General features: G+C 41.6%; 1 protein-coding gene across 3 annotated transcripts in view; it reads left to right on the top strand.

The window, feature by feature from the left end:
- ANO10 (anoctamin 10) overlaps nucleotides 1-27,443 on the top strand; it is a 126,906-nt gene that overhangs the window by 41,354 nt on the left and 58,109 nt on the right. For all 3 annotated transcript variants that reach the window (XM_081970107.1, XM_081970106.1, XM_081970108.1), the window contains 4 exons: nucleotides 2,799-2,873; nucleotides 10,120-10,302; nucleotides 11,436-11,627; nucleotides 12,574-12,702. In XM_081970107.1, the coding sequence (XP_081826233.1) occupies nucleotides 2,799-2,873; nucleotides 10,120-10,302; nucleotides 11,436-11,627; nucleotides 12,574-12,702 (579 nt within the window). The remainder of the gene's footprint in view (nucleotides 1-2,798; nucleotides 2,874-10,119; nucleotides 10,303-11,435; nucleotides 11,628-12,573; nucleotides 12,703-27,443) is intronic.

Raw genomic sequence — 27,443 nt, 5'->3', positions numbered from 1 at the left:
TTAAACTTCAATATTGCATTTAGCCCCCTCCCTCCAAACTACCCTTTATAGAATGATTGTTTTTTTCTTTTATAAACATCCTTTTTAACATAAGAGTTTTTTTTAAAACTGGTACATCATTTTCTTTTACTTTCTCTTAATACAGGTACGGTCAAATACATTTTCAATAGCTTTTGCCTACTTTAAGAATTACTTAAGCATTATATATATGTAAAAAATACATATTTGCAAATTTTGGGTTAAACCTTTCTTTCAGTTGCACATAACAAGCAGAGAAAAATGCATCATGATTCCAGTTAACTCATTAAATTTAAGTCACTCCTTCCAGCTTATCTTCATGGAGTAAAAAAAATTCTTCTCTGGAAGTATCAAAGACTTTTCGTCCTTCCTTCTTATCACAAGATCCTCAAACTTTTTAATGTCTTTAAAGAAAAAGTCCTAAATTTGTCTATTTTCTCGAAGTTCTTCTTTCAATTGTATTTAGTGGTTTCATTTGAACCATACTAGTGAAGTAAAAATGAAAGTTAATATCCGGCTCTTCCAAACCTGCCATACACTCCTCTGCATTTTCAGCTACCTGTGAAGTTGCCTCAGTAGTTTGGTAACATTCTCCACATTTTGCATCTCAGAAGTATTTTGAGAGGATTTTTTAACCTCAGAGAACAATTGATCTACAAATTGACATATTTTATTTAGAGACCTTTCAAATATATCTCTAATACTTTGCTCCACCATCTTGGCTTCCTCTTTTAATCAGAATCAAAAAAGTTTAGCCACCCACAGCTGAGAAGATCAAGCTACCAGTTACCACAATAGTAAGCTAATATCATGGCTTCAATCTTTATCTTTCTCAGCTTTTTTTTTCTCAGCCCACTTCTTTATTTGGCTTGCCTTAGTAGCCTTCTTTCTTGTTCTTTAAGACAAAAAGAAATCCTTAAAATGGTGCAGGTCTTCAAAAAGGTATAGCTGTTGCTAGAAAGGGGCTCTTTTAAATTGACAAGGTAGAATAATAGTCTTTGAAGGTGATTAAGATAAGGAAGGCATAATTTACTGTTGGTTTGAAACATGAATTTCCAAACATGACAGCTTCTTCAGCCCCCGAACAGATTAGTCCATTTCCTCCCAGTTTTTAGCATGCAGGCAGCTTCGGAGTTCAACTCCAAAAGCAATCTGTCAGCTTGCAGCTATATTGAAGGGTCCAGAGGGAAAGTTCTTTGGTACACTCTGACCGGGTCGGTCATAAAAATTGATAATATATCAATTCTTTCAGTTAGAAGACAGAAGAGCAATACTCCATGGAGAAAGCCTTCAGAGATCTCTCCCCATGTGTTTGTTCAATTAGCCAGGTCCCCATGAAGTGCTAACAGACTTTTCTTAAGCTTATTTTGAAGTAACTTCTGCTCAAAGAAACTGCCAGATCCATAACCATAAAATTGCAGTGAGAAAGTTAGATTGTCATGGGATCAGTTATGTTGTGGGTCAGGATTTGCGATGGATTTTCTTAAAGTGTTCTCTTACGATGGAGTAGGTCTCCTGATATTGTTGCTTAACTGTTAAAAGAGAGGATAGTAATATCTGCACATCAGAGATTTCATATTTAGGGAATGTAAACTCTAAAATCTTATTATTTGCTATATCTTTTGAAAATTACAATTCAAATTGTATGTTGACATTGTTAGAACAAAATTTTACTTTGACTTACTTTTATGATACTAATTAGTATCTTAAAGATAACCCAAAAGGACTATACTTAACTCATTGGTTGCAACTAAAAAATTTATAGAGCTGATAATGAAAGATTATTTTCTACTACTGTGGATAAATGCTTATGAATTGACCACCATAGATCAACTTTCAGATAATTATTTGGGGGAAAATCTTTGCTTTCCTATCAAGTAAAAACTGTTCCACACAGTGCAGTAAAAGATTACAGAGCTAGTAAACTTCTGGTTTTGTCATTTTTTTTATCTGTATGAATAAAAAGGGGATTCTATGTAGTTGAGTTCTGAAATATTAAATCTATGATAAAAAAGTTATTTTTATTTGTAAACTTTTATTATATATAAAATGTACATGTTTGTTTTTAAATAAGACCTCCCCCAAAATAAGCCCCAGTGCTTATTTTCAAGCCCAGAAGAAAATAAGACTGGGTCTTATTTTCGGGGAAACACGGTAATAGGCAATTACTGTTATTCAGGGATAATAATCCAAATTATTTTGTCCTAATTATAATTTTGGAATGTTTCTTATATATATATATATATATATATATATATATATATATATGTATATGTATATGTATATGTATATGTATATGTATATGTATATGTATATGTATATGTATATGTATATGTATATGTATATGTATATGTATGTATGCATTTATTCTTAGTGGAGAGAAGAATCTCTCAAATAAATTATAACTGGAATTTGCAATTCTAGTTTGACAAAATGGGGCATTAAACATTTTGAGTGGCTATTTTAAATTCAGATTTCATCTTTCTTTTGGATAGAAGAAAAGGCATAAACATTAAAATTTAATTAAAAATAAAAACAGCATAGATTTTATCTTATAATCTGGATTATGGTTACTTGATTGAAGTAGCATTGTAAATCTTGGGAACTACCTCTAGTTCATAAAATATTTTTCTCAAACTAATTAAAATCAGTTATATACACTTTATATATGTTTGTGTTTGATGGCTATGCCATATGAATCAGATATTACTCTTTCTGGATATACTGATAGAATGCCTTTTTACTTAATTTTCTATTTTTTTATTTTTATTTTTTTGCAGTTCAACTTCTTAAACTGCTTTGCCTCTTTATTCTACATTGCATTTATCTTAGTTGACATGAAACTTCTGAGACAGGTAAATTTTGTATAAAATGTTTTTTAAAAGCAACTTAACCTGATTTTCTTCATAAATTAATTAAAGTTGTTTATGTTTTCTGTCACTTGATTAATTTATGTTTGTACTTAATTTATAACAAACTTATTCAAAATATTGCTCAATCTTAAATGGTTTGGGTTAAGAAATTCCTAGAACTATTTTCCTGTTATTAAAACAATCTCACATTTACTTTTGCATGATTTATTTGCTCACTAAAAGAACTACTGAAATGTGTTGTTATAAAGGCTGTGTTAGTATGTGTTTGCTTGTATCAAATTTATAAGATTGTTCTTTATTTACTAAATAATGTTCCATGAAAATAACACAGTTCTCCCCAGTTGGTGGAGACAGCAGCCAGAATAGGTTGTCTCTGTCTAGTGACCAGTCGGACTGAGTCTATAGCTGTGACATCACTGGTACCACTAGTGACTCCTCCCAGCTTTAGACTCAGTCCTATCAGGACTGGACGCACAAATTAGCTCTCCTCCAAATTAATTAGTTAATCATGTCCATTTTTCCAAATTTAATTTCCAAAAATTCGAATTGGCTCATCTAAGGTTTTGCTACTGCTTTTCTCAATCGTGAAGGCTCTTCTCAGTGCAAATGGCTTTTTTCCTGCTCTTCTGACATCGCGGGTGCCACGATGTAACTCTGGAGCACACCACGACACTTAAGCATTTGGCAAGCCCGTGGGTGGCAACCCAATGGCCACTGCCCATCGTGAGACCACTCATCTGGCAATCCAACGCTGCTGCTCTCCTGGCTGCTCTCCAGCTGCAAAAACACCTCCAGAGGGGTTTTTTCCCTTCTTTCAGAGCTCCGGCAGCCATTTTCTGCATATCAAAAGCTCTGATGGCCATTTTGAATTCACTCGACTGTTTAATTTGGCGCCAAGCCTCTTCTCAGCACCTAGCCGCTTCAGGTGCAAGATTCATTGTGGTGAGTCCCTGAACCACCAATTATCATGGATTCTCCGAGGGGGTATCAAGGCCAGGCAAGCCCAGTCATTTCACCCCATGATAGCCCGGTGGCAAGTCCTTCTGGGGTAACAACCACAAAGAAAAGGTCAGCCCCAGAGCCTTGCCCTAAGGGCAGGCCTCCTAAAATGTCCAAGACTGCCCAAAAGGCAGAAGACCATCGCCAGTGCCAGCTGGACAAGAAGTTGGCAAAAGCACAGAGCTTAGCTGCCAAACTTCAGGCTCAAGCCTCTGTAGAGCGCCCTGCCAGCCGTCATCCATCATCCATTTCTGCCAGGCCCATTGCCACTAGAAAGTCCAAGCCCACTGATCAGACCTTAGATAGTGAGGAAGAATCACAGGAGTCTTCACACCAACCCAGTTCGGGGCCTATTGAACCATCTCCTGCTCCTTCTGTTCCACAGCTTCTCCTGAGATATAGCCTTCATTTTTATTGCCCCAGGGTCCTTCACTATCACACATCAGTGGGGTGGACAACATCCCAGTAGAATGGCTGAGTCAATCCCAAATCAATCATGCAGGATGGAGCATAACACCAGAGCTGTTCCTCAAACTGACCAACAGATTCGGCGTTCCAGTGATAGATCTGTTCTCAACTCATCTAAACAACAAGCTGCCCATCTTCTTCACAAAGTATGTGGGCCCCGGATCACCAGGGATGGGTGCTCTCCATTGCAGGTGGCCGGGGGGCCTATTATACACTTTCTATGGTTCAGACTGGATATGGCCTCCATTATATTCGAGGCTATCAAGCAGGGGATTGTAGCCAGCCTCTAGCAACAACAACAGGCTGCTATTCCAATGGCTTCTCTACCTGCTCCCAGTGTGCCATCACCTAGACCTTCTCACACTAGCAAAAGTCCATCTACACAATCAATCCCATCTCATTTTGATCAGGCCTCAGTGGGGGTGGAAGAGGAACAGGCAGTTAGGGATTCTGATTTGTCCAAAGATGAGGAGTTAACTCCTGGCCAGCCTACATTCATAGGATTATTCAAACCAGCTGTCTTTAAATCCCTTCTCCTTAAGGCCAAAAAGATTGCCAAGGTAGGGTTAGCCCTGCCTCAGGTTGCAGATTCAGGAATGGGGGAACCAGAGGTTCCTCTTTTTCTGGAGCTCACCATGGAAAAAGAAGTCATTCCCTCTACCAAATTATTTTTGGATCTGGTCCAAAGATAATGAGGTTCCCTGGGATCGGGTCCCCTTCCTAATTCTGTGGACAAGAGGCTCTACAATGTGAGGCCAGAGCTTGCTAAGCTCCTGGAAATCCCATCCCTGTGGCGGCCCTGTCCTCCCCCTCGACTCTGATGGGGGCCCCAGAGGAAGTTTTGAAGCCTGAAGAAGCATTTAGAGCAAATGCTGGTCAAAGAGCACCAGGCTTCGGCCTGGGCAGTTAGATCATCTACCTCTTTTTCAGCAGAGCTGCCATTCTCTGGATCAAACAGATCCAGGAAAAACTTCCCCCTTCTGATACTAGGACCCATAGGGACTTAACAAAATTAAAGCTGTCATGGAATTTGCGGCTGACGCTTCCCTCAATTCAGTCAAATTTTCATCTAAAGATATGGCTTCTTCTGTTTCTACCAGAAACAGTGGAAGCTGGCTTCAGCTCCATTTGAGGGAGAAAAACTTTCTGGGGCCCTGTGGAACCACTCCTGGTGGAATCTCACAACAGGCGCAAGGTCCTGCCTTCCCCTTTTTGGAAACCAGAAAATAAATCTGCTCCCTTATACTGCAGATCTCAATTTTGGGGAGGGGACGGGGGGTTCTATGCCTCTCATCCCCAACGCCATTCAAACTTCAGGCAGTCCTACCAACCTCAGGACAGATTTGGGAAGGGAAATCAATGTCCTCCTCCCAAGAAACCTTTTAAGGGCTCTTCCAACCGACCGTTCAGACGTCAGAAGTGACGGTCTCCCAATAGGGGGTTGCCTGTCAGCCTTTGTCGATCGGTGGACAGCCACGACCACGGACCAGTGATCCTGAATACAATAAAATTTAACCTGTCATTGGAATTTCTCTCCTCCCACCCCCGATGCTTTTTCTCCCATGTCCTGCTTCTTGGGAACTATCTCGCAGGCTCCTGATGGAACAAGCCATCCAATACCTGATGGAGATCCAGGCAATTCAGTCGGTCCCTCTGGATCAGGTAGGTCAAAGGTTTTACTCACAACAGTTTGCCATCCCAAAAGATCAGGAGGGGGGGAGAGCAATCCTTGACCTAAAGACTCTGAACCTATATATCAAATACAGTAGGTTCAAAATGCATTGCCTCCAAACAATTCTGGAAGGGATCAGGGAGGGCGACCACATAACATCGGTGGACTTAATAGAGGCATACCTTCATATCCCCATCTTGCCTACCCACAGACAGTACCTAGGTTTCTGCTATGCATCAAAGCACTACCAGTACAAGGTGCTCCCATTCGGCCTATCATCGCGCCGAGAGTATTCACCAAGAAACTGGCAACAATAGCAGTCCATCTTCATGCCCAGCCCAACAGACTACAGTGCTACCTCAACGATGTGCTGACACAATCCAGGTCAGCACACCAGGCATGCAGGGACCTTCAGGCCACTCTGTCGATACTTAGGGAACAGGGGTTCTCCATAAACATGGAGAAAAGCCAACTTGTCCCCGCAACAAGACTGTTACACCTAGCGCAGTAATTGACACGGTGCAGGGCACAGCCGTCCGTCTCTCCCAACTGCTAGGGAAGATGGTCTCCTGCTTCGGCATCGTCCCCTGGGCCAGACTGCACAGCCGGAAACTGCAGTGGTTCCTATTGCCATTCCAAAGAGCCAACACAAGTTGCTCACCAAGACTTATCACATTACTAACAGAGGTAACTAGGTCCCTAGGGTGGTGGATCTCTCCAAAAGTACGCCAGGGGTCTTCCTTCCAGGAATCAGCTTGAATCATGGTCACCACGGATGCCAGCCTCGCGGGTTCCATCTCCTCTCAAATGACACAGAGCGCCTGGTCTCCTCACGAGACAAAACACAATAACAACTGGCTCGAGCTGCGAGCTGTTCATCTACTGTTCAAGCAGTTCCGAGACCTTGTGACAAACTCACATGTGCTAGTCCTCACGGACAATGTAACAATGAAAGCACATATAAACCAGCAAGGGGACACGTGGTCCCATGATCTGATGGACGAGGTGAATCGCCTGGGGACCTGGGTGGAACGTCATCTATTGTCCCTCCACACGGAACACATCAGCGGGGTGGACAACATCCCGGTAGACTGGCTGAGTCAATCCCAAATCAATCATGCAGGATGGAGCATAACACCAGAGCTGTTCCTCAAAGTGACCAACAGGTTCGGCGTTCCAGTGATAGAACTGTTCTCGACTCATCTAAACAACAAGCTGTCCATCTTCTTCACCAAGTATGTGAGCCCCAAATCGGCAGGGATGGATGCTCTCCATTGCAGGTGGCCGGGGGGTCTATTATACACTTTCTATGGTTCAGAAGGTCATTAGCAAGATGATCGAGGAGCAGGCTGAGCTCATTTTTCTACCCCCTCACTGGCGCACAGGCCATTGTTCGCGGATTTGGTCAACCTCTTGGTGGCCCTCCGTTACGGATCCCCCTGCACAAAGCCACCCTGACACAAGGCTCGCTCGTCCATCCTGATCCACTCTGGATAAGGTTGGAGATTGAGCGGACAGCCCTAGCTGCGGTAAACCTCTCTGCAAGGGTCATTCAGACTCTCCAAGCCTCCCCACGTGCCTCAACCAATCGTTTCTATGATGCCACCTGGTGGGCCTTCCACACCTGGTGCAACATTCACGATATTGTCCCAACCTTGGCATCGATTCCAGCAATCTTGGACTTCCTCCAGCAAGGACTGGACTCTGGACTTTCCGTCAACACCCTAAAAACACAAGTGGCTGCGCTAGCATTGGTTCTCATATCTCCATCCTCCGAGACTCACTCTCACCATCCATTAGTGACTCGATTTCTCAGGCGAGCGGCCAACATCAGCCCTCCCACCGTGCACAGATTCCCCACTTGGGACCTGGGCAGAGTTCTGGATTCTCTACTAAATCCCCCTTTGAGCCACTCGCACCGTGTGCATGAGATACCTATTCCTGAAGGTCGGCTTTTTGGTGGCAATTACCTCTGCACTCCACATCTCTGAAATTGCAGCCCTGTCCACTAGACAAGACTCCACTAGACAAGACCTTTGTATTTTCCATGAGGACAGGGTGGTGCTTCGTCTTGACCCGTCCTTCCCCTGCGCATAGACTTTAGTGCAAATGGCACAAGCTGCACATTCCACATCTACATCTCTAGAACTGCTTCCTTCCGGCGCTTGGAGGCCTTGTTTATTTCTTTTCATCAAACTAACATGGATGCCAAAGTCTCTTCCATGTCTGTCGGACGTTGGATCTGGTCCTGCATCTTGAAAGCATGTGGAGCTCTCGGACTACCTCTCTCACCTCACCTGACAGCACATTCAACACACAGCGCAGCTACCTCAGCAGCGTGGTCTACCCAAGCCTCCATGGAGGAAATCTGCATAGCGGCCACAGGGTCTTCACCATCTTCATTCATCAACCATTATAGACTAGACAGATATGCGTAAGCAGATGCTGCTTTTGGCAGGAGGGTACTCCAACAAGTCAGCTGAACATTCGGCTTCAAGCCAGTCATCTACCCACCCTTAACTCTATGGACAAGCTCTGGCTGCTGTCTCCACCAACGGGAGAATGAGCCTTGGTCCTTACTTGATAGGCCCATTCTCTGGATGGTGGAGACAACAGCCAGCCCCACCCTTAGCTGACTTTATTCTTGGACTCTTTTTATTGATTGTACTCTGGGACTCTTTTTACTGATTTTTTGACTTAAGAATAGCTGAGGGCATAATGAGGAGAGCGTGAGAATGTTATCTATTCTTGTGATTAGCACCATGCGCCAGTCTACAGATCTATCTTCATTAAAACTGGGAGGAGTCACCAGTGGTACCAGTGATGTCACAGCTATAGACTCAGTCCGATTGGTCACTTGACAGAGACAACCCATTTTGGCTTCTGTCTCCACCGTTCAGAGAATGAGCGTATCCATTTTGCCAGCATTCCTGTTTGTAAACTAAGATTTGCTAAAATAATTTCTATCATAGTACATTAATGTTCATACAGAAGATATGCAAGATTCAATGCCTTCATAAAATATAATTTTATGTGCATTTTATGTGCATTTCAGACTTCAGAAGTGTCATGAATGGGGGCGAAGCAGTAAAAGTGTTTAATGGAATTTAAAATAATATCTGCTTACAAGAGAATTTTGCAGTAATAATATTTGAACTTGAAGCATTTTTAAAATTATCTTCTAACTGACATTTTGTGCAGAGAATGTTTAATTCAGTAAGGCTCCTGAAAGGTAATTGATACCAGGACTGCAAATGAATTATTTATATAATTATTGCTGCACACATCTCTGATATCAACCTCAATACAAAAATCTGGATTACTGTATTTTTCGGAGTATAAGACGCACTGAAGTATAAGACACACCAAGGTTTTGAAGAGGCAAATTTTTTTTTAAAAGTTTTTGCACTCTGCAGACCTCCCAAAAAAGTGAATGTTTTTTCCAAAAAAGGACATGAATAGTCTTGTAGGAGGCTTGTAGTGTGCTCCTGGGGGATGCCCCCCCAAAATGAGCAAAAAACGCCATTTTTTGTGTGAAAATGGGCCCGTTTTTTGTCCCCCAAAAAGGCATGCATAGCCGAGTGTGCAGAGTGCTCCTGGGGGCTGGGAGGGGGGCAAAATTGAGCAAAAAAAATGGCCCATTTTTTGCTCATTTCTGCCCTCCCCAGCCCACCAGGAGCACTTTGCAAGACTCCTAAAGGCTATACACGGCCATTTTGGTGAAGGGGATGGGGTTTCAGGACGCAAAAACATGCTGTATTCAATGTATAAGATGCACCCAGATTTTCAGCCTCTTTTTTGAGGGAAAAAGGTGCGTCTTATACTCTGAAAAATATGGTAATACAATATATGCTTAAATGTTTATATCAGCACCGTTTGTTGGAATTCACTTGATCCTTTCATTGGTTATAAATATATCACCAATGCTAAAGATCTGTTTATTTATTAAATCGATATATATGGCTGCCCACCTGCAAATGTGATTTTGGACTGTTAACAACACTTTAAAAGCAATGGAATTTTTTTAAAGTCACACATAAAATATGTTGAAGCATTGTTTAATTTTGGTTTTTTTTAATTTTCTTAAAGAGCTTGGCAACTTTACTAATAACTTCACAAGTCCTTAATCAGTTTGTAGAAGCTGCACTGCCTTATTGGCTACAAAAAAGAAGGAATAAAACAGTAGAGAAAAAGGTGAAAGCACTGGAAATAGATACTGACATGTCTTTATTTGAACAAGTTAATCTGGAAAAAGGAATGGATACCTACTTGGTAAATTATGCTATTTCCTTTCTTCTAATCCTATTAGATTTAATTCAAGTTTATTCAGTCAGTGATTGCTAAAATGATATAAACATATATCTTTATAAAAAATACTTGGCGATGTTTGTGTTAACTGTGCCTAAAGATAGTCTGTTTTATGAACTGTAGATTATGAAAATACTTGTGTTTTAATAAGCCTGGAGAATTCAATTAGAATATAATAATGTACACAATTTTAATCCAAAATTCCATCTAGTTTACCTGCTTTTCTAAGTTTACATGTCTTGTCTATACCTATCAAGTAAAATTTAATACATGACCTCGTGAATCCAGAGATGACTATTCCACTTGTAATACTTGTCAGTTTTCCTTTTGTTTCTTTATTTTTTTCCCCTTTGGGAAATGGCTATCATTAATGGAAAAACTTTTGGGGATCAACCTATTTTTGTCATTAGCTTTTTAAGAGTATTTAATTTAGGGTTATGTTTAGCAATAATGATAGTAATGTAATATATGTGGTATAGAAATTATGTTGAATTTAGCTGTACTTTAGGAAAGAAAAATATCAAAATGGGTGACTCATAGTTAGATGTATACATTTCACATGAATGAAATGCATGTTGCATTCTCTTATGCAACAATGTCTTGAAATTCTTGTTTCATGTGAAATGATTACATTTTATTTATTTTATTTATTTATTATTCATGCTTCTAGACCGCCCCCTCTCCCAAAAAGGGACTCGGGGCGGTGTACAGTCCATGCAAAATACATCAAAATACAATAAAAATTGAATATGTACAGTTGGAATGGAGGAGGTTAAAAATGGAATTAAAAGAACTGTACAAAGCAATATATATATAAATATAGGATTTTGAACCCCTAAAACACACACAATAAGTTAAAAACAATACCCCTAAAATAACCAGTTAATACATTTGCCAGGAGGGACAGTTGTAATTATGCCAGGACATAAATATGATTAATTGGACTTCAAACAGCAATAAATTAGAATGAATACTCTCATAATGTTATTCTCCACTTTCATCTTTTTAATTAATTAGCCATGTACATAAAATTGCCAGGTGTTGTAAAGTTGCTTCTTATTTGAAAATTATTAATAAAATATTGTCTTTCTTTTCAGGGTACTTTTGATGATTATTTGGAGTTGTTTTTACAATTTGGTTATGTGAGCCTTTTTTCATGCGTCTACCCTTTGGCTGCTATTTTTGCTGTGCTAAACAACATCACTGAGATGTATTCCGATGCCTTAAAAATGTGCAGTGTTTTTAAACGCCCATTTTCAGAGCCTGCTGCAAATATAGGTGTATGGCAGGTAATTCATGTAAATAATTATGTTTTCTAAACTTTATAGATATTAGCATTGAGAAGATTAAGTCAAATAACATATCTTTTTAAGAGGCAAATTGACTTTCTTAAGGTTTTTTTGCAGACATTCCACTTCTCATCCAAGAAGCTTCTTCAGGTCTGACTGGATGGTGGGAATGAAAGGATTTATATTCCTTGCAGACAGCTGGTCATTTGCATTCTTTTAGAGAGTTGTTGAGGTCACTTGGAGGTTTATCTGTGTCCTTAGGGTCACCTGAGTTGTGCAAATGGGTGTGGAGCCTTCTTGGAACTGCTGAAAGAACTGTGTGTTGACTGGAGATATATGATGTCATAACACTTCCCCCTGTTGAGAGAGGGCTGTTCAGTTTTCACATAGATGGGATCTTTGACACCTCTTTCAAACCAGCAGTCCTCTCTATCCAAAATGTAGACTTTGCTGTCTTCAAAAGAGTGATCTTTGTATTCTAAATGCAGACGGCCAGCTGAAATTTGTCCTGATGGGTTTGTTCTCTTATGTTGTGCCATGTGTTTATGAAGTGGTTGTTTTTGATATGACAACTAGCGTATGCGCTCACAACCAGCGAAACTGTTGCTAAAGTTCACTCTGGGTTCAGCTAATTGGGGGTTATTCCAGGAGGCCGATCAATCAGCTGCTTGAGCTGAATCAGGCTAAGCATGCTAGTCAGATGAATACCGATGGATGCTGGTAGATAGAGATAGAATATTTTTTTTCTTATTTTCCTCCCCAAAACTAAGATGTGTCTTATACTCTGGAGCATCTTATACTCGGAAAAATACAGTAAATGTATCATTGCTGAAATTATGCAGATTCTAATCCAGTTGTAGGTGCCAATGAATATTAAGCAAAAGAGAATATAGTGTGATTGTAGTTAATACATTTCATTTATTTTTTATTTCCTTGTTTCTTTTAGATGGCTTTTCAAACTATGACTGTAATCTCAGTTATTACAAACTGTATCCTAATTGGCATGTCACCGCAAGTAAATGCACTCTTCCCAGATTCCAAATCTGAACTTATCATAATTGTAGTGTTGGCAGAGGTAAGTCAAGGTTTAAGTATTTCTTATATGTCAGAAAAAGTTACTATGTCTTACATATAATTTCTTTTTTTTTTATAACAAAGTTTTATTGGTTTTTTCAGTATTTTGCAAAGGAAAAAGGTAGGGGAAAGGTTACAAATTTTGGCAACTGCAGTGTGCGGTAGGTGCGCCCCCCCTCCATACTCATAGTATACATTTGCACATAATTCATTATTAAGTAGTAACATAATACCATATAGTCAGCATATAAATTCAGTTGATAATTTCGATCAGTTTATGTCAGGTGGATTTTCTTACTCATTTTTGTGATCTGAGCTTTCTCGGTGTTGCCCCATCTCCCCCCGCCGACAGGGCTCCGGCCCCTCCCGTGTCCTGTGTATCTGGTGAGGGATCATCAGGTTTTTCTAGGAGTAGTTTGTTTTTTTCCATAAAGGCCTGTGCCTCTATGGGTGTATTAATTCTAACTCTTGTCTCCTCCCAGAATATTAGCATACCTTCAGGCATCAACCATCTAAACCACACCCCCTTCTGGTATAATTTATTCGCTAATTGCGAATAACTTTTTCTTTTTTCTCTCACTTTCTTGGGGATCTGTTTCAGAATGGTTATCTCCTTATCTTTGTATGTCAGGGCTTGCCCCCTTTGTGCGCTCAGAATTTCATCTCTTGTGCTTTTTCTGAGGAATTTAATGTGTACCTCCCTGGGAACATTGTGTGTTCTAGCATAAGCTGAGTTCACTCTATAAACCAGGTCTATTTCCCACCCCATCTGTTGCTTCTCTTTCTGGATGTAGTCAGCCAAAATGTTTGTCATGATGTCCCTTGTATTTTCATCATCTGTCTCTATCACATTTTGAAATCTAAGATAAAAAGACATTCTCTCAAACTCTATTTTCATCTGCTGGGTATCAAGTTCTTTGTTTTCCTTCTGCATCCCTTCCATCCCCTCCCTCATCTCAGCCGCCCCACCCTCCAAAAGGTCCAATCTCTGTGAGTTCTTATTAATTTTGGCCTGGTTCTCTTTAATTTCTTCTTTCATCTCCTGGAGTTGTTTATTTCCTCTTGTCCCTGTAAAAGTTGCTGAAACATTTGTTGAAACTCCATCTCCATAGATTTAGGTTGCATCAAAGCTGTTATTGTTGATTGTGTGCTAGGACTGGAGGTTGCAGATGTCGGGGCAGAGGCAGCTAAGCCAGGCTTTCCAGGAGGTGGTTTCTTAGGTGCCATTCTTTGTACAATAAAAAGTTCAGTCAGTATAGAGAATGGTCAGTCAGAAGGGCAAGGCAGCCAGGAGAGTCCAGGAGACAGAAGGTCCAGGCAGAAGAGAGTTTTTGTTTCCACTGGCCCTGGCAATAGAGCAAAATTTCCACTCCAGGGAGTTCAAAGGACAGCAATCCACAAGAGATTTGTCTGAGTAGCACGAAGACAAAGACCGGAAGCCTGAAGTTTTAAAGGTGGAGTCAGATTTCACATTTCATAAAGACAACGGAAGTGTGCCATCTTGCCCTGCCAGCTTCGGGTTTAGAGGCAAAAATAAAGTTTTCAAAGTTCAATGTTCCCAAAGCTTCCCGATCATCATTGTTTTAAGGTTTAAATCCGAAAATTCACTTAGTAGGGGCATGACATTCTTACATATAATTTCTTGACTACCTTTATCTTGGCAATCTATTAATCCTGAAAGATGTGTTAACGTTTTAATAGTTTAGCAATCCCTTTGTACCATAATATGTCTCTGCTGTAAAATATGAGTAGGTTATAGAAAGCACACATTTTATCTTGATAGAGGAGGCTCATGAATTTGGTTTATGAAGGACAGTTATAGAGGCAAGATAGGTAAATGTAAAAGAGGTATTGTTGAAAACATCATTTCTTCATTTCCCCCTCCCCCTACTGTTTATTATATCCGACTAAGAAAAGACAAGGAAGCAAGGCTAAGAGCAATTGTTGGCAGAGATAAGAATTTACATCCACAATCAACTATAGGTAGTCATCAACTTATGACCAATCATTTAAGGACTGTTCAAAGTTATGATCCCCCCCCCCAAAGGTAATTATGTCTTGAAGTTACATCCACTGCAGCACCCCTGTGGTTGTTTATCTTTAAGACCGACTTCAGAGAAGCTGCAACACCCTGCCTATTCCCCCTCCCATCCTGCCTGTCCAGATTCCCACAGGCACTGGCCTTGTTTGCCATGCTACTGGATTCTATACACTCTTCCCCATCCCACCCCTATCACCTACCTTTTTATCTCCAGAATTCAGAAGGTTGGGGTAGGGAAGCGGGCCAGGCCTTTTTGTTGCTGGGCCACATGGCAATCCCACAAACAGCCATCATTTTCTGAGCAAAATATATACTGATGAAGCTAAGGCTAGCTTTAGCAAAGAACAGAAAGCTGAAAGTTTGGAAATTGAGATCATTTCCAATTGCACTTTTAAATATATTTATCAATAGCAATAAAACTATTTTTGTTCATTTGCCATATATGATGGTATAGGTCCCCATTAGGGTCTCTCAAGTTTCAGTCTCATATACCTTTATATCATGTTCTGGGGCCAAGTTTTCTTTTCCAAATTTAAAGTTGCTGGATTCTCTTCCCACTTCTAAAAATGAATCTCTAGATCAAAATAACCATGCATATGAAAAACTAACAAATCATTTCTTTATAAGACCATCAGTTGTGTTGGCTAGGAATGGAAATAGATTATTTTATTTGTTTTATTTATATTATTTTCTCACAAGTGACCCTTGGCATCTTAAAAGACTAAAACCCACCAACTTTAATCTCTGGTTAAAGAAAAACCACACGGATGTTTATGAAGATAAAAAGATAACTAGTTTTCTAATTCAAGGGGGTTGTGTAAAGTACCTAACCGCCATTACTTTTCCAAACCTGATTCAAAATCATTAATTATATGCTGCTTGAGTAAAATAGCCTAATTAAAAGTATTTTATAATTTTTTCTAAACCTTATACTGAACTGAATTGTTGATCTGTTATGTTTAGATAATATATTTAGAAATTTTTCTTACAAAATGTTTGTTATAAAGTGATTAATCTTAACTTCATAATTATTGTTACAATATATTTGCATAGAAAAATTTAACGGATGCACTCACTAGCATTGTCCTTGGCTCATTTATCTTAATAAATTGATTGAGTCCCACCACAAGAGGGCATGTGAATATACAAGTTGCTACTTAACTGCTTGTCTTCCATGTACTGTTATACTCTGAATGTCAAATGAAAACATTAATAGAATTTAAAAAAATACTCTGAAGTAAAATAACGCAATACAAAGCTGAGTAATACAATTATGTCCATATTTACCCAAAAGTAATCATTGCAATGTTCAGTGAAACTTAACTATTTAGTAAAATCAATTCTTAGTTTCATAAGTACATGTGGACTATGGAGTCACTAAGTAGTCATTAATAAACTAATCTACATTTATCATAAATCTGAATAATATTCCATAACCCAGAACAGTGTTCTTCAATCTTTTCTTCACTACAGACCCCCCCCCCCAATACCCTTTATGGCTAGGGACCATAGCCATAGAACCCCAAGACTGAAATCAAGATTTAAACCATAACATTTCTTTAAGTCTTCGCATGCCCCCTATGATGACATTGCAGCCCTCTCCCCCCGCAAGGGATCTGCAGACCACAGGTTGAAAACGACTGGCTTAGAGACATACAAGTGCCTTTGGAAATGTGATTTTTTACAAAATTAACGTACTGGAATATAATTCAAAATAAATTCATAATAAAAAAAAGAATCAAATTGATCCAGCTGTTACTTGACTGTAACTATAGCTCCTTTATTCCCTCAGCCCCAATGCTTATAATACCCATTTTTCATTTCTCTAGCCCCTTCCCATTCTTATTTCACTTCACAGTTGTTTTCCTTCTTTCATCATAATTAACATTTCCACTGGCATTTGCTAAGTGTGCTGTCATCATGCAACCCATTTCATGTCAGTTTATTTTCCGTCTTGCAATCCATATCACCAGTTTCCATATCCCAGTCTATTCTGGCCTATGTAACATAAGCTATATTATACAGTTGATTCTAGGTCAGGGGTCTGCAACCTTAAACATTCAGGTATTTGGACCCGTTTCCCACAGAAAAGAAAGCACCGGGAGCCACAAAACTTGAGTGGCCGTAGCCAACTCAATGTCACTCCCCCCCCCAGACACATGACAAACACCCCAGCCACGCCTATCCAGGTTTTGTAGCTCTCTCTCTCCCTCCCTCCCATTTATTTCTGTTTTTCTCTTTTTTTCCCTCTCTTCTTTCTTTCTCTTTCTTTCTTTCTTTCATTCTTTCTTTCTCTTTCTTCCTTTCCCTCTTCTCATTTATTTCCTTCTCTCTCAGTCTTTCCCTTTCCCCGTCTCTCTCTCATTCTCTCCATCATTGTTCAATTTCTCTTTCTCTTTCTACCCTTTTATCTCTCTCATTTCTATCTTTCTCTCCCTCTCATTTGTTTTTCTCTCTCTCCCTTTCTTTCTTTCTTTCTTTCTTTCTTTTTTCTTTCTCATCCTTCTCTCGTTTGTTTCTCTCTCTTTTCCCTCTCTCTCATTCTCTACCACCAGCTCTCTCATTTCTCTTTCCCTTTCCCTCTCCCCTTCTCTTTTTCTCATTTGTTTCTCTTTTTCCTCTCTCTCATTTTCTCCCTCCATAATTTTCTCATTTCCCTTTCTCACCCTAGCTCCCCTAGAGTTTTATTTGCACTGCCCACGACTGACTGCTTTTTGCGATTCCGCATCCTTCATCGCCTGCTCAGCATCAGCTGCAGTCCACTTCGTGTGGCTCAGGAAGGAGAATCAGCTGCCGCAGCCCCCAAATACAGACAGGGAAGAGCTCTGGCTTTCCTGCACATCTACTCACCTGAGCGCACAGTGGCAGCAGCGTGAGGAGGAGTCGCAATTGCCACTGCCATAATCCCAGCCCAGGATCCTGTTTGTTTGGGTGCACCCGCATGCAAAAGATAGAGAGATGAGAGAGAGAAAAGGGGAGAATTCCCTTTTCTCTCCCTCATCTCCCCCTCCCACCTTGTGCAGCAGGAGGTGAGGGCTGCATTGAGTGCAAATGTGGTATGAAGGCAAGTACAGGTCCACTTCGCTCCTGTACTAAGGTTCTGACCATCATCATGTTGTGTACCCCCTCCCCCTAGCTTTTCAGCTGAGCGCAGCAGGCATGAGCTCCAGCCCAAAGTAGTGGGAGGTGAAGGCTGCCTTGAGCACAAATGTGGCCCGAAGGCAAGTACAGAGCCACTTCGCTCCTGCACTAAGGCTCCGGAAACCCTCCTTCTCCTCCCCCTTCTTCTCCTCCCCCTCCTTCTCTTCTCACCTATACTGGCTGGCTATGGTGAGGTTGGTAGGGCGTGTACAAGTGGGAGGACCCTCCTCAAACAAGCGGCCAGCCTAGGCCAAAGTGCAGCAAAGGCATCTGTGGGCTGTGCATGTGCACTCGTTTGAGGAGGGTCTCCCCACTTCTGCACACCCTCCCAGCCCTGCCACAGTGTCCAGGGTGTTGTCACACACACACACACACACACACACACACACACGGCTTTCATTGAAAAGCATCCTCTAGGCAGCAAAAGTCCCCCATGCACATTTTAAAGTGGTGACTGGGCACTGCGAGCCCATCTGCCTTTCTGAAGTCCTGTCCTCCCGGATCCGATTCCCCACCCAGCCAGCCCTCATGTTAGGCCAGCATCGGTCACCAGTGTCTCAGGGTGGAGAGCAGGTTGCGCGTCTCCCCAAGCAACTGAAGCACACCCGACACCAACAAGGCTGGAAAAAGCTCGAGCAACAGTGAGGCACCAGAGAATCCACTCAAGCTGCTTCTCCATTCCCTGCCATCACCCTTACCTTCTCAGGCCAAGCAAAAGTGACTGGGAGGGAACGGCGAGGGGTGGGGCCAGCCAGTGGTAGGATCACCTGACCGGGAGCCACAGCAGAGGGCCCAAAGAGCCACATGCAGCTCCGGAGCCACAAGTTGCCAACCCCCACTCTAGGTTAATAACTGCTTCCTATTACCATTAGTTTCAACCTTCTCTGTTCTTTACCTATATCTCTATATAGTAGAATTAGTTTGTTTTGATCTAGAATTGTAGATGAAAAATAAATATGAGAGGTTTTCTCTGAACAATAAAGCCATATTTAATGTTAGATATAATGTCTCATTCTATTACATTTCAGTCTTGACCATCTTTTATTAGCTTGGAGACCTTGCAATAAGCTTGTACTCAAGAGCCTTATTCCTGTAGTGAACACCCCCAGGATTCTCATAGAGAGTTATTTTAATTAATGAAACTGATAAGTTTCCTACTTCAAATAGTTAAATGTTTTCTTTTCTTTCTTTTTTACCAATATAGCTTCTTGTTTTATTAATGGGTTTTGTTTTGTTTTGTTTTTCCTGTCCTTTTTCTAATTATCTTACAACTCTATACATTCTTAAAATATTTTTAGAAGTTGAATGCGTTGTTTTAAAATTGTATCTTTACCACCCCTTTTTTTTTAAATTCAAGAAATTATTTAGAAAAGCACTTTTTTCTTCCTGGAACTTGTCTTCATGGGCCTTCCTAGAATCAGCATGTTTGATACCAATTACAAATGTAGGATTCCCCTTCTCCTTCCATTAGCTAATAGAGAAAGACAGTTTGCAGTATATTTAATTCCTCTAGTTGCGCTAATTAATATTGAAGAGGAAATTGGCAAAGCATTTCTTTTGTTGGTGGATCTAGCGGAGATAGAACATAGAAAATTTGATAAGATTAAAAAAGGATTTTTTGTTATTTGAGGAGCCACCGGGTACTATTTGCCCCAAAGTGCAGTGTTTTCCTTTAAAATACTTGCTGACATAAAAGTGTAGGCTGGTAGCCATAAATATTTTGGCTTTCTCTAGCTTTAATGGATTTAACAAGTCTATTAACTGTTGTAAGAATACAGTAAATTAGATAAAGAGATGTCTGGTATCTAAACATTAATAGAAGAACATTTTGGTATTTGTTATATGTATTTATAAAACAAAAATTATTGCTTCATTTCCATTGGACAATTATGCGTCTTTAAAAGAGGAAATTATTGGATTCAAAAAATAATTGACAAATGTACTCAAAATACAGCACTGGCTCAATGATTGGTTATATATGGTTTCCTTTGAGAAAGATGTTATTTCACATATTAATTTGCCCCTAGAATACTAAGTTGTTTTGCAAACATTTTTTTTTAAATATATTTTTATTGTTTTTACATTTAAAACAATGCAATGCCGCGGAGTCGGGGTGATCATAGATTCACATTATGTACAGCTAGTTTCAACCATTAACAGTTATTCTACTTAATACATTGTCTGTCCTTCTGTTCGATCACCATATATACATTTGTTCCAGTCTTGTCATCTTAACTTATACCAATCATAAAATCTATTCCATACCTCAAAATATTCTGATTCCCCTTTATTTTTAAGTTCCAAAGTGAGCCTATCTGCTTCTGCACAGGCCAACACTTTTCTGATTATATCTAGCTCTGATGGTGTATTTTCTTTTTTCCAATGCTGTGCATAGGTTATGCCCGCTGCAGTCAGTATATGTATAATTAGATAGAGTGTATCTTTCTTAAACCCCTCCGGTATTATGCCTAGGAGAAAAGTTTCTGGTTTAAACATAATTTGTTCTCCCACCATTTGTTCTAACCATGATTGAATCATTTTCCAATATTTTTTTGCCTCACTGCACGTCCACCACATATGGTAGAAAGTGCCTGGTGTTTTTTTACACTTCCAACAATTTGGGGCCAGATTTTTGAACATTTTAGAAAGCCGTGCTGGCGGGAGATGCCATCTGTAGAACATCTTGTAAAGGTTTTCTTTATACGCCGTAGCCAATGTTAATTTCTGATTAAGTATCCAAAGTTTTTCCCACTTAGCCAATTCCACATTGTAACCGAAATTTTTCGCCCAGGCGACCATGGTTTCTTTGACATGTTCTTCCTCTAGTTTATATTCCAACAAAAATCTATACAGCACTTTGATCAGTCTGTTTTCTGTCTGTATCAACAGTTTATCTAATATTGTGTAGTCTTTGGCAATACCTTCGTTCTTCTTATCCTGTGCATACCTTGATTGTATCTGTAAATAAGACCACCATTCTACTTGTATTCCTTGTGATGTCAATTCTGATCTGGTTTTGATCTCCCCCTGCCTGTTCAATAGCTCTTTATATGTGACTATATTTTCCACGTTAATTAAATTTGGGTGTATGTATGCTTCCATTGTAGATAGCCAAATAGGTATTTTGGTATAGTGGTCATGTTTAATTTTGTTCCATATTATTAACAGAGATTGTCTAATGTAATGTCTAATAAATATTTGTGTGCAGATCCTTTTTCATACCAGAGGAAGGCATGCCAGCCTGCTTGGAGGTCATGACCTTCTAATTTGAGTAATCTTTTATTTCTCAGCATTATCCATTCCCTTAGCCATGTTAATATGGCCGCAGTATAATAGAGTTCCCAATCTGGTACGCCAAATCCTCCCTTTTCCTTAGTGTCTTGCATAGCCTTAAGTTTTATTCTTGGTTTTCTTCCCTGCCAGATAAATTTCGAAACCAATTGATTCAAATCTTTGAAGACACCTTTTTCTAATTTAATGGGTATATTCTGAAATAGGAAAAAGAAATTTTGGTAATATATTCATTTTTATAACTGCAATCCTGCCCATCAGGGACAGTTGTAGGTTTTTCCATCTTTCTAGATCCTTCTTAGTTTTATTAATCAGATTGGTATAATTGTCTTCTTTGATGGTCATGCACCTCGCAGATAAATGTATACCAAGATGTTTAACTTTTTTGATAATTTGGATACCCAATTTCTTCGTTAACTCCTCTTTTACTTTTGATGTCATATTTTTAGTCAGCATTTTGGTCTTTGTCATATTTATCTTTAGACCCGCTATTTTCCCATACTCTGTCAGTTCCTCAATGAGTTTCGTACCAGACTTCATAGGATCTTCTAGCACAAGCACTAGATCGTCCACAAAGGCCTGTAACTTAAATTGCTCCTTTTTAATTTCCCTTTATCTGTACCTCTTTACGTATATTCCTGGCTAGTACTTCTAGGGTTAGTATAAACAACAGGGGGGACAGGGGGCAACCTTGGCTTGTACCTTTCTGGATTACAATACTTTGTGTTAGTTCACCATTGATTATTACTTTGGCTTTTTGGTTTGTATAAATTGCTCTGATCGTGTTTATAAATTTATCCCCACAATCCATGTATTCTAATTGTTGGTGCAAAAATTCCCAGTTGACATTATCAAATGCCTTTTGGGCATCGAGAAAAATTAGTGCAACCTGTTTGTCATTGTGCACTTCATAATATTCAAGAATGTCCAACATAATTCTCATATTGTTTTTAATTTGTCTTCTGGGGAAGAATCCGTTTTGATATGTATGGATGAACGATGTAAGAATTTTTTTCAACCTTTCTGCTATTATTGAGGCAAAGATTTTGTAGTCTGCATTTAGCAGTGATATTGGTCTGTAGTTTTGTATCAGCACCTGGTCTGTGTCCGCCTTAGGTAATAGTACAATGTTAGCCTCCGTCCATGATAACGGTGTCTTCGCCTCTTTCAACACAGCATTGTAGACTTCCAACAACGTTGGGACAAGTATATCCTGGAATTCTTTATAAATTTCCACTGGCAACCCATCTGCCCTGCAGCTTTATTATTCTTTTGTCTTTGTATGGCCTCGGTTATCTCTGATGTTTTAATGTCTTCATTGAACATGTCCTTAATCTCCTCTGGTACCTTTGGCAGATCTGACTTTTCCAAATACTGTAATATTCCTTCCTTTGTATGGTCACTGGTATTTAAAGACCAGTGTTCTGATCAACAAGCACAATTCAAAGCACACTGATGATGTTCCCTCGAATGGTGATGAAACGATTTACTGAAATTGTCAAGCTTGGAGCTCAAACCAACAATCTAACTACCAACTCAAGCTACTAATATTCAAATACATTTCATAGGCACATATTCCTCATCAGTTATAAAATGCTTACATTTTCTAATAATTGTTATATGATCTAAAGAAGTTATTTCTCCTTCAGTTATAATATGATCTAAATAATTTATTTCTCCTTCTGTGCTTGAACTTGAAATGTTTATGTATCAGAAGTGCTATTTGTTGTGTAATGAGACATTAAGATTGCATACACGGTTCTCCCTAGTGGTGGAGGCAGCATCCAGGCTGGGTTAACCTTCATCCAATCATATTGAGGACTGAGTCTGGTAACATCTTTAAGCTCCGCCCCTGTTGCTAGGTAGCCCAGCTTTCGACTCAGTCCACTCGTGAGGACGGCTGCGTCATCGCCTTTCTCCGGCCTTTTGGTGATAATTCATTGATTGCTAATTTGATTATTGTGAGTACTGGATTGAATTCTGTGAACAATAAGACCAATTATAATGACCAGATGGTACTAAGGTCCTTGCAGGGCCAGGCATTGGTGGTTGGAGCCTCTAAGCCCTGTCAGGGCGCGCAGGCTGGCAGCGTGACAAGGGTGTCATTTCTGTGAGGACAGCTAATTAACACCTCATTCTCAAAACACCGCGGTCTCTGACGGCTCAGTGACAGCTCCCTTCTGGTTTCCTACGTGTCCGTTTGCTGCATTGATATTCTGATTTCTTGCTCGGCAAGCTGAGAGAGCGGCTGGGGAACCCTCCGCCGCTCCTGTTAACAGTTGAGCGGCGAACCGCAGCTGCCAGTAATTTGAAGGCAAATTGACTTTAAAATCATTGCTGGACGGCTGCGGAGCAACCCAGGAGGATAGGAACATTGAAAACGCTGCTGTTACAGGGCTCTCAGTCCCTTTGCGAAGCGAGGATCGCAGCAGTTAAAAAGGCGCGAATCACCATTTTTTCAAACAGCTGTCAGTGGCACACAAAATGGCGGCCGTCAGTACACAGGCTCTTAATACAGCAACAGAGAGTGCTGCAGAGGCACAAGTCCCACTGACAGGAGAGGCGGCTTTAATGCCTCAGTTGTCCCCTCAGCCTGGCACTTCTGCTGACAGGGATTCCAGCAGCAGTAAAAAGAGGTCTGGAAAGGCAGAAAATGCTAAGAAGCCCAAAAAGCCTTCCAGCTCACGCTATGAAAAGCAAAAAGAAAAATCGCTGGATCACATACACAAGAAGGCGGCCAGCAAAAAGATCATATCTCCCAAGCCAACAGAACAAGCCTCAACAATCCCAGGGGCAATTATCTCTGCTGCTTTCTCCTGGGGACAGGCAGAATAGGGACATCCCTATTAACCCCATCTTTCCTATCAATGTCTCCAACATATGGGGATCATCCCAGGCACCACTGGTCTCCATGACTGGCAGTGGGATCAAATTACCACCAGCTGTCCAGAGACTGGACTCATTGCCTTCCACATCTACCACTAACCCTTTGGGCCAATCACATCTGATGCTCCTGCCAATTTTTCAGGACATTATTGCCTCTGCCATATCTCAGGGCATCACAGCTAGTTTTCAGCAGCAACAGGCCATGTCATTCAGACAGGTGACCACCACAACCAGGGCTCCATCCGCATCAGCTCAGGTAGCTCTGCCTACAGAACCGGTGGTGTCTGACCAAGAGGATTTGGATCAATCCTCAGAATCCGAGGAAGGTGAGCTCAAGGAGGCCAAACTATCTGAGGATGAGGGAAGGGAGCCCGACCAGAAATCCTTTTCGGGCCTATTCCCTCTGGCCTTGTTCTCATCACTTCTGTATAAGGCCAAAGCAGCTTCTAAGATAGGGCCTCAACCGCCGGCGGCCGCATCTCGCTCAACAACTGTGAGTGCAGAATCTTTGTATTCTGAACAGGCACCCCCAGCAGAGACAATTCCAATGCCTAAGATATTTGTAGACTTAATCCAAAGGCAATGGGCTGTTCCCACATCAGGCCCAAGTCCATCGGCCGCTGATAAAATGTTCTTCAATGTGGCCAACGAATTGGCCTAGTATTTGGCTATTCCTCCAATAGATGCTCCGGTGATCACCCTCTACACGCCAGCTCACATGCCAGGGGCTCCGGAGTACGTCCTTAAACCGGAGGAGAAGAAAACAGACCTAACCCTGCAAAGAGGTCATCAGGCGGCAGCCTGGGCCATCAAGGCCGCCACTACCGCCTCCTTCTTCACCCGGCCATGTCTGCTGTGGCTCCAGGAACTACAACAGCGTGTTCGTATCTCTGACATACGGGCCCACCAAGACATTGCCAAACTGGTGGCGGCGATTCAGTTTGCTTCGGATGCTACTCTGATATCGGCCAGGTTCACTGCCAGAGCCATGGCCTCCTCCGTGGCTTCCCGAAGATTGTTGTGGCTTCGACAGTGGCAAGCCGATGCTCGCCACAAGTGGAAGTTGGCCTCCACTCCTTTCAAGGGAGGTTCTCTTTTCGGAGATGCCCTGGAACCATACCTGATTGAAAACAAGGAGAAAAGGAAGGTCCTTCCATCAGCCCCAAAGAAGGGCTTCAACCGTCCGTCGCCATATCCCAGGCGCTCTTCCTTTTGAGGCCAGGACCTTGGTTCCTCCTTTCGGGAGGCAGAATTTGGGGGCCAGGGATATAGGCAGCAGGGAGGCTATGCTTCCAGACAGAGGCCCCAGCCTGACCGCTTTCAGTGGGGAAAATCCTCCAAGCGTCCCTTTTGAGGAGGGGGGAGTGTTATTATCGCAGAACCTAGCCCCTCCAGGGCCAGTTATCCCATCGGGGGTAGGCTAGCTATGTTTGCTGATGTTTGGGACGCTACCACCTCTGACGCTTGGGTTAGGTCTACGGTTAGACAGGGGCTTGCCCTTGAGTTTATCTCCAACTCCCCTAGTTCCTTCAGGGCCTGTCTGGTTTCCTCCAACCCAGCTCACAGGTGCCTCATGCTAGAGGCGGTCCAACATCTCCTCAACATTAGGGCCGTACAACTGGTACCGGCAGAGGAATGCGGGCTGGGGTTTTATTCTATCCTTTTGGTTATACCAAAGGCCTCGGGGGGGGGGGTGGAGAGCTATTTTGGATCTTAAAAGATTAAACAAGTTCATTTGTTACAAGCGTTTTAAGATGCATTCTTTGCATTCCATTTGGGGATCCACCAGACAGGGGGATTTTCTAAGTTCAATTGACCTAATGGAGGCATACCTCCATGTTCCTGTTTTGCCCCGGCATAGACAATTCCTGCATTTTGCATATTTAGGGCAGCATTTTCAATACACTGCCCTGCCCTTTGTGCTGTCTTCAGCTCCTTGTGTATTTACAAAGGTCCTAGCGGCCTTGATCGCAGCTCTCAGGGAAGTGCCTATCAGACTTCAGGCTTACCTGGATGATATACTCATCCAATCTTCATCCCCTAGTCAGGCACGTGGGGACCTTGCGTCCACCATCCAGGCTCTTCAGGAGCATGGGTTTTCCATCAATGTCCCCAAGAGTCATCTACATCCATCCACCAGATTAGTGCACTTGGGAGCATTGATCGACACAGAGGAATGCGGAGTGTACTTGTCTCGCGAGAGGCAGGACAATATTAGGGCTTTAGCAGGTCAGGCCGCCGGGTCACACAGGTGCTCCTTGGCTTCACTGTCTAAATTGCTGGGGACCATGGTGTTGGCCATTGGGATTGTTCTGTGGGCTTGTTTACACTCACGACGCCTCCAATGGTTCCTCTTACCTTTTTAGAGGAAGCTCTTGAGCTATTCCCTGGCCAAGGTTCACGTCCCGGCGGAGGTCAAACGTTCTCTCAGGTGGTGGACGTCTCAGGCCATCATGAAAGGTTTACTTTTCAAGGACCAGGAATTTCTGACTGTCACAACAGATGCCAGCCTTTTCGGCTGGGGTGCCACCCTTCAGAAACAGGTAGCACAAGGGCAGAGGGACCAGGTGGACCGTGCACACAATATAAACTGGCTAGAGTTGAGGGCGGTCCATCTGGCTCTTTGCCAATTCCTCCCAGGGGTGGCGGGAAAACGTGCTTGTGCTAACGGACAATGTGTCTGCAAAGGCACACATCAACCGACGGGGGGGGGGGGCACCAAATCACGATTACTCATTGACCACCTGGCGTTTGAGCGGGGCATCTTAAGGGGGGACAATTTCTCCTCCAGGGTCATCAAAACGATTCAGGCCGCTAGGTGGCCATCCACAGACAGAATTTACAACGCCACCCTTCCTGGGATTTACCCAAGGTACTTGACGCCTTGACTAAGGCTCCCTTTGAACCTCTGAGGGAGGTTTCACTCAGATTTCTAACATTGAAGGTATTATTTCTGGTGGCCATAACTTCCGTGCGCCGAATTTCAGAGTTGCAGGCACTTTCGTCCAGGAAAGAACTGTGCATTTTCCATACAGACCGGGTGGTCTTACGCCTGGACCCCTCCTTTGTCCCCAAAGTGTATTCCTGTTTCCACAGGACTCAGGAGGTTGTTCTACCCAACTTCTGTCCCCATCCTGTCCATCCACTGGAACGCAAATGGCACACCTTAGATGTAAGGAGGGCTCTAAAAATTTATTTACAACGCACAGCTGCAACTCGGAAATCCGACGCTCTTTTTGTGTCCTTTCAGCCCACTTCCCTGGGTAACAAGGTCTCTTCCTCTACCATAGGCAGGTGGTTAAAGGCCTGCATTTCTTTGGCATACCAGTCTCAGTCTCTTCTGGTGCCAATTAGGATCACTGCACATTCCACTAGAAACGATT

The sequence above is a fragment of the Natrix helvetica genome (genome assembly GCF_964273705.1).
Source record: "Natrix helvetica genome assembly, chromosome: Z".
Lineage (NCBI taxonomy): Eukaryota > Metazoa > Chordata > Lepidosauria > Squamata > Natricidae > Natrix > Natrix helvetica.
The sequence above is the reverse complement of the archived record's forward strand: the minus strand, read 5'-3'. Positions and strand labels throughout refer to the sequence as shown.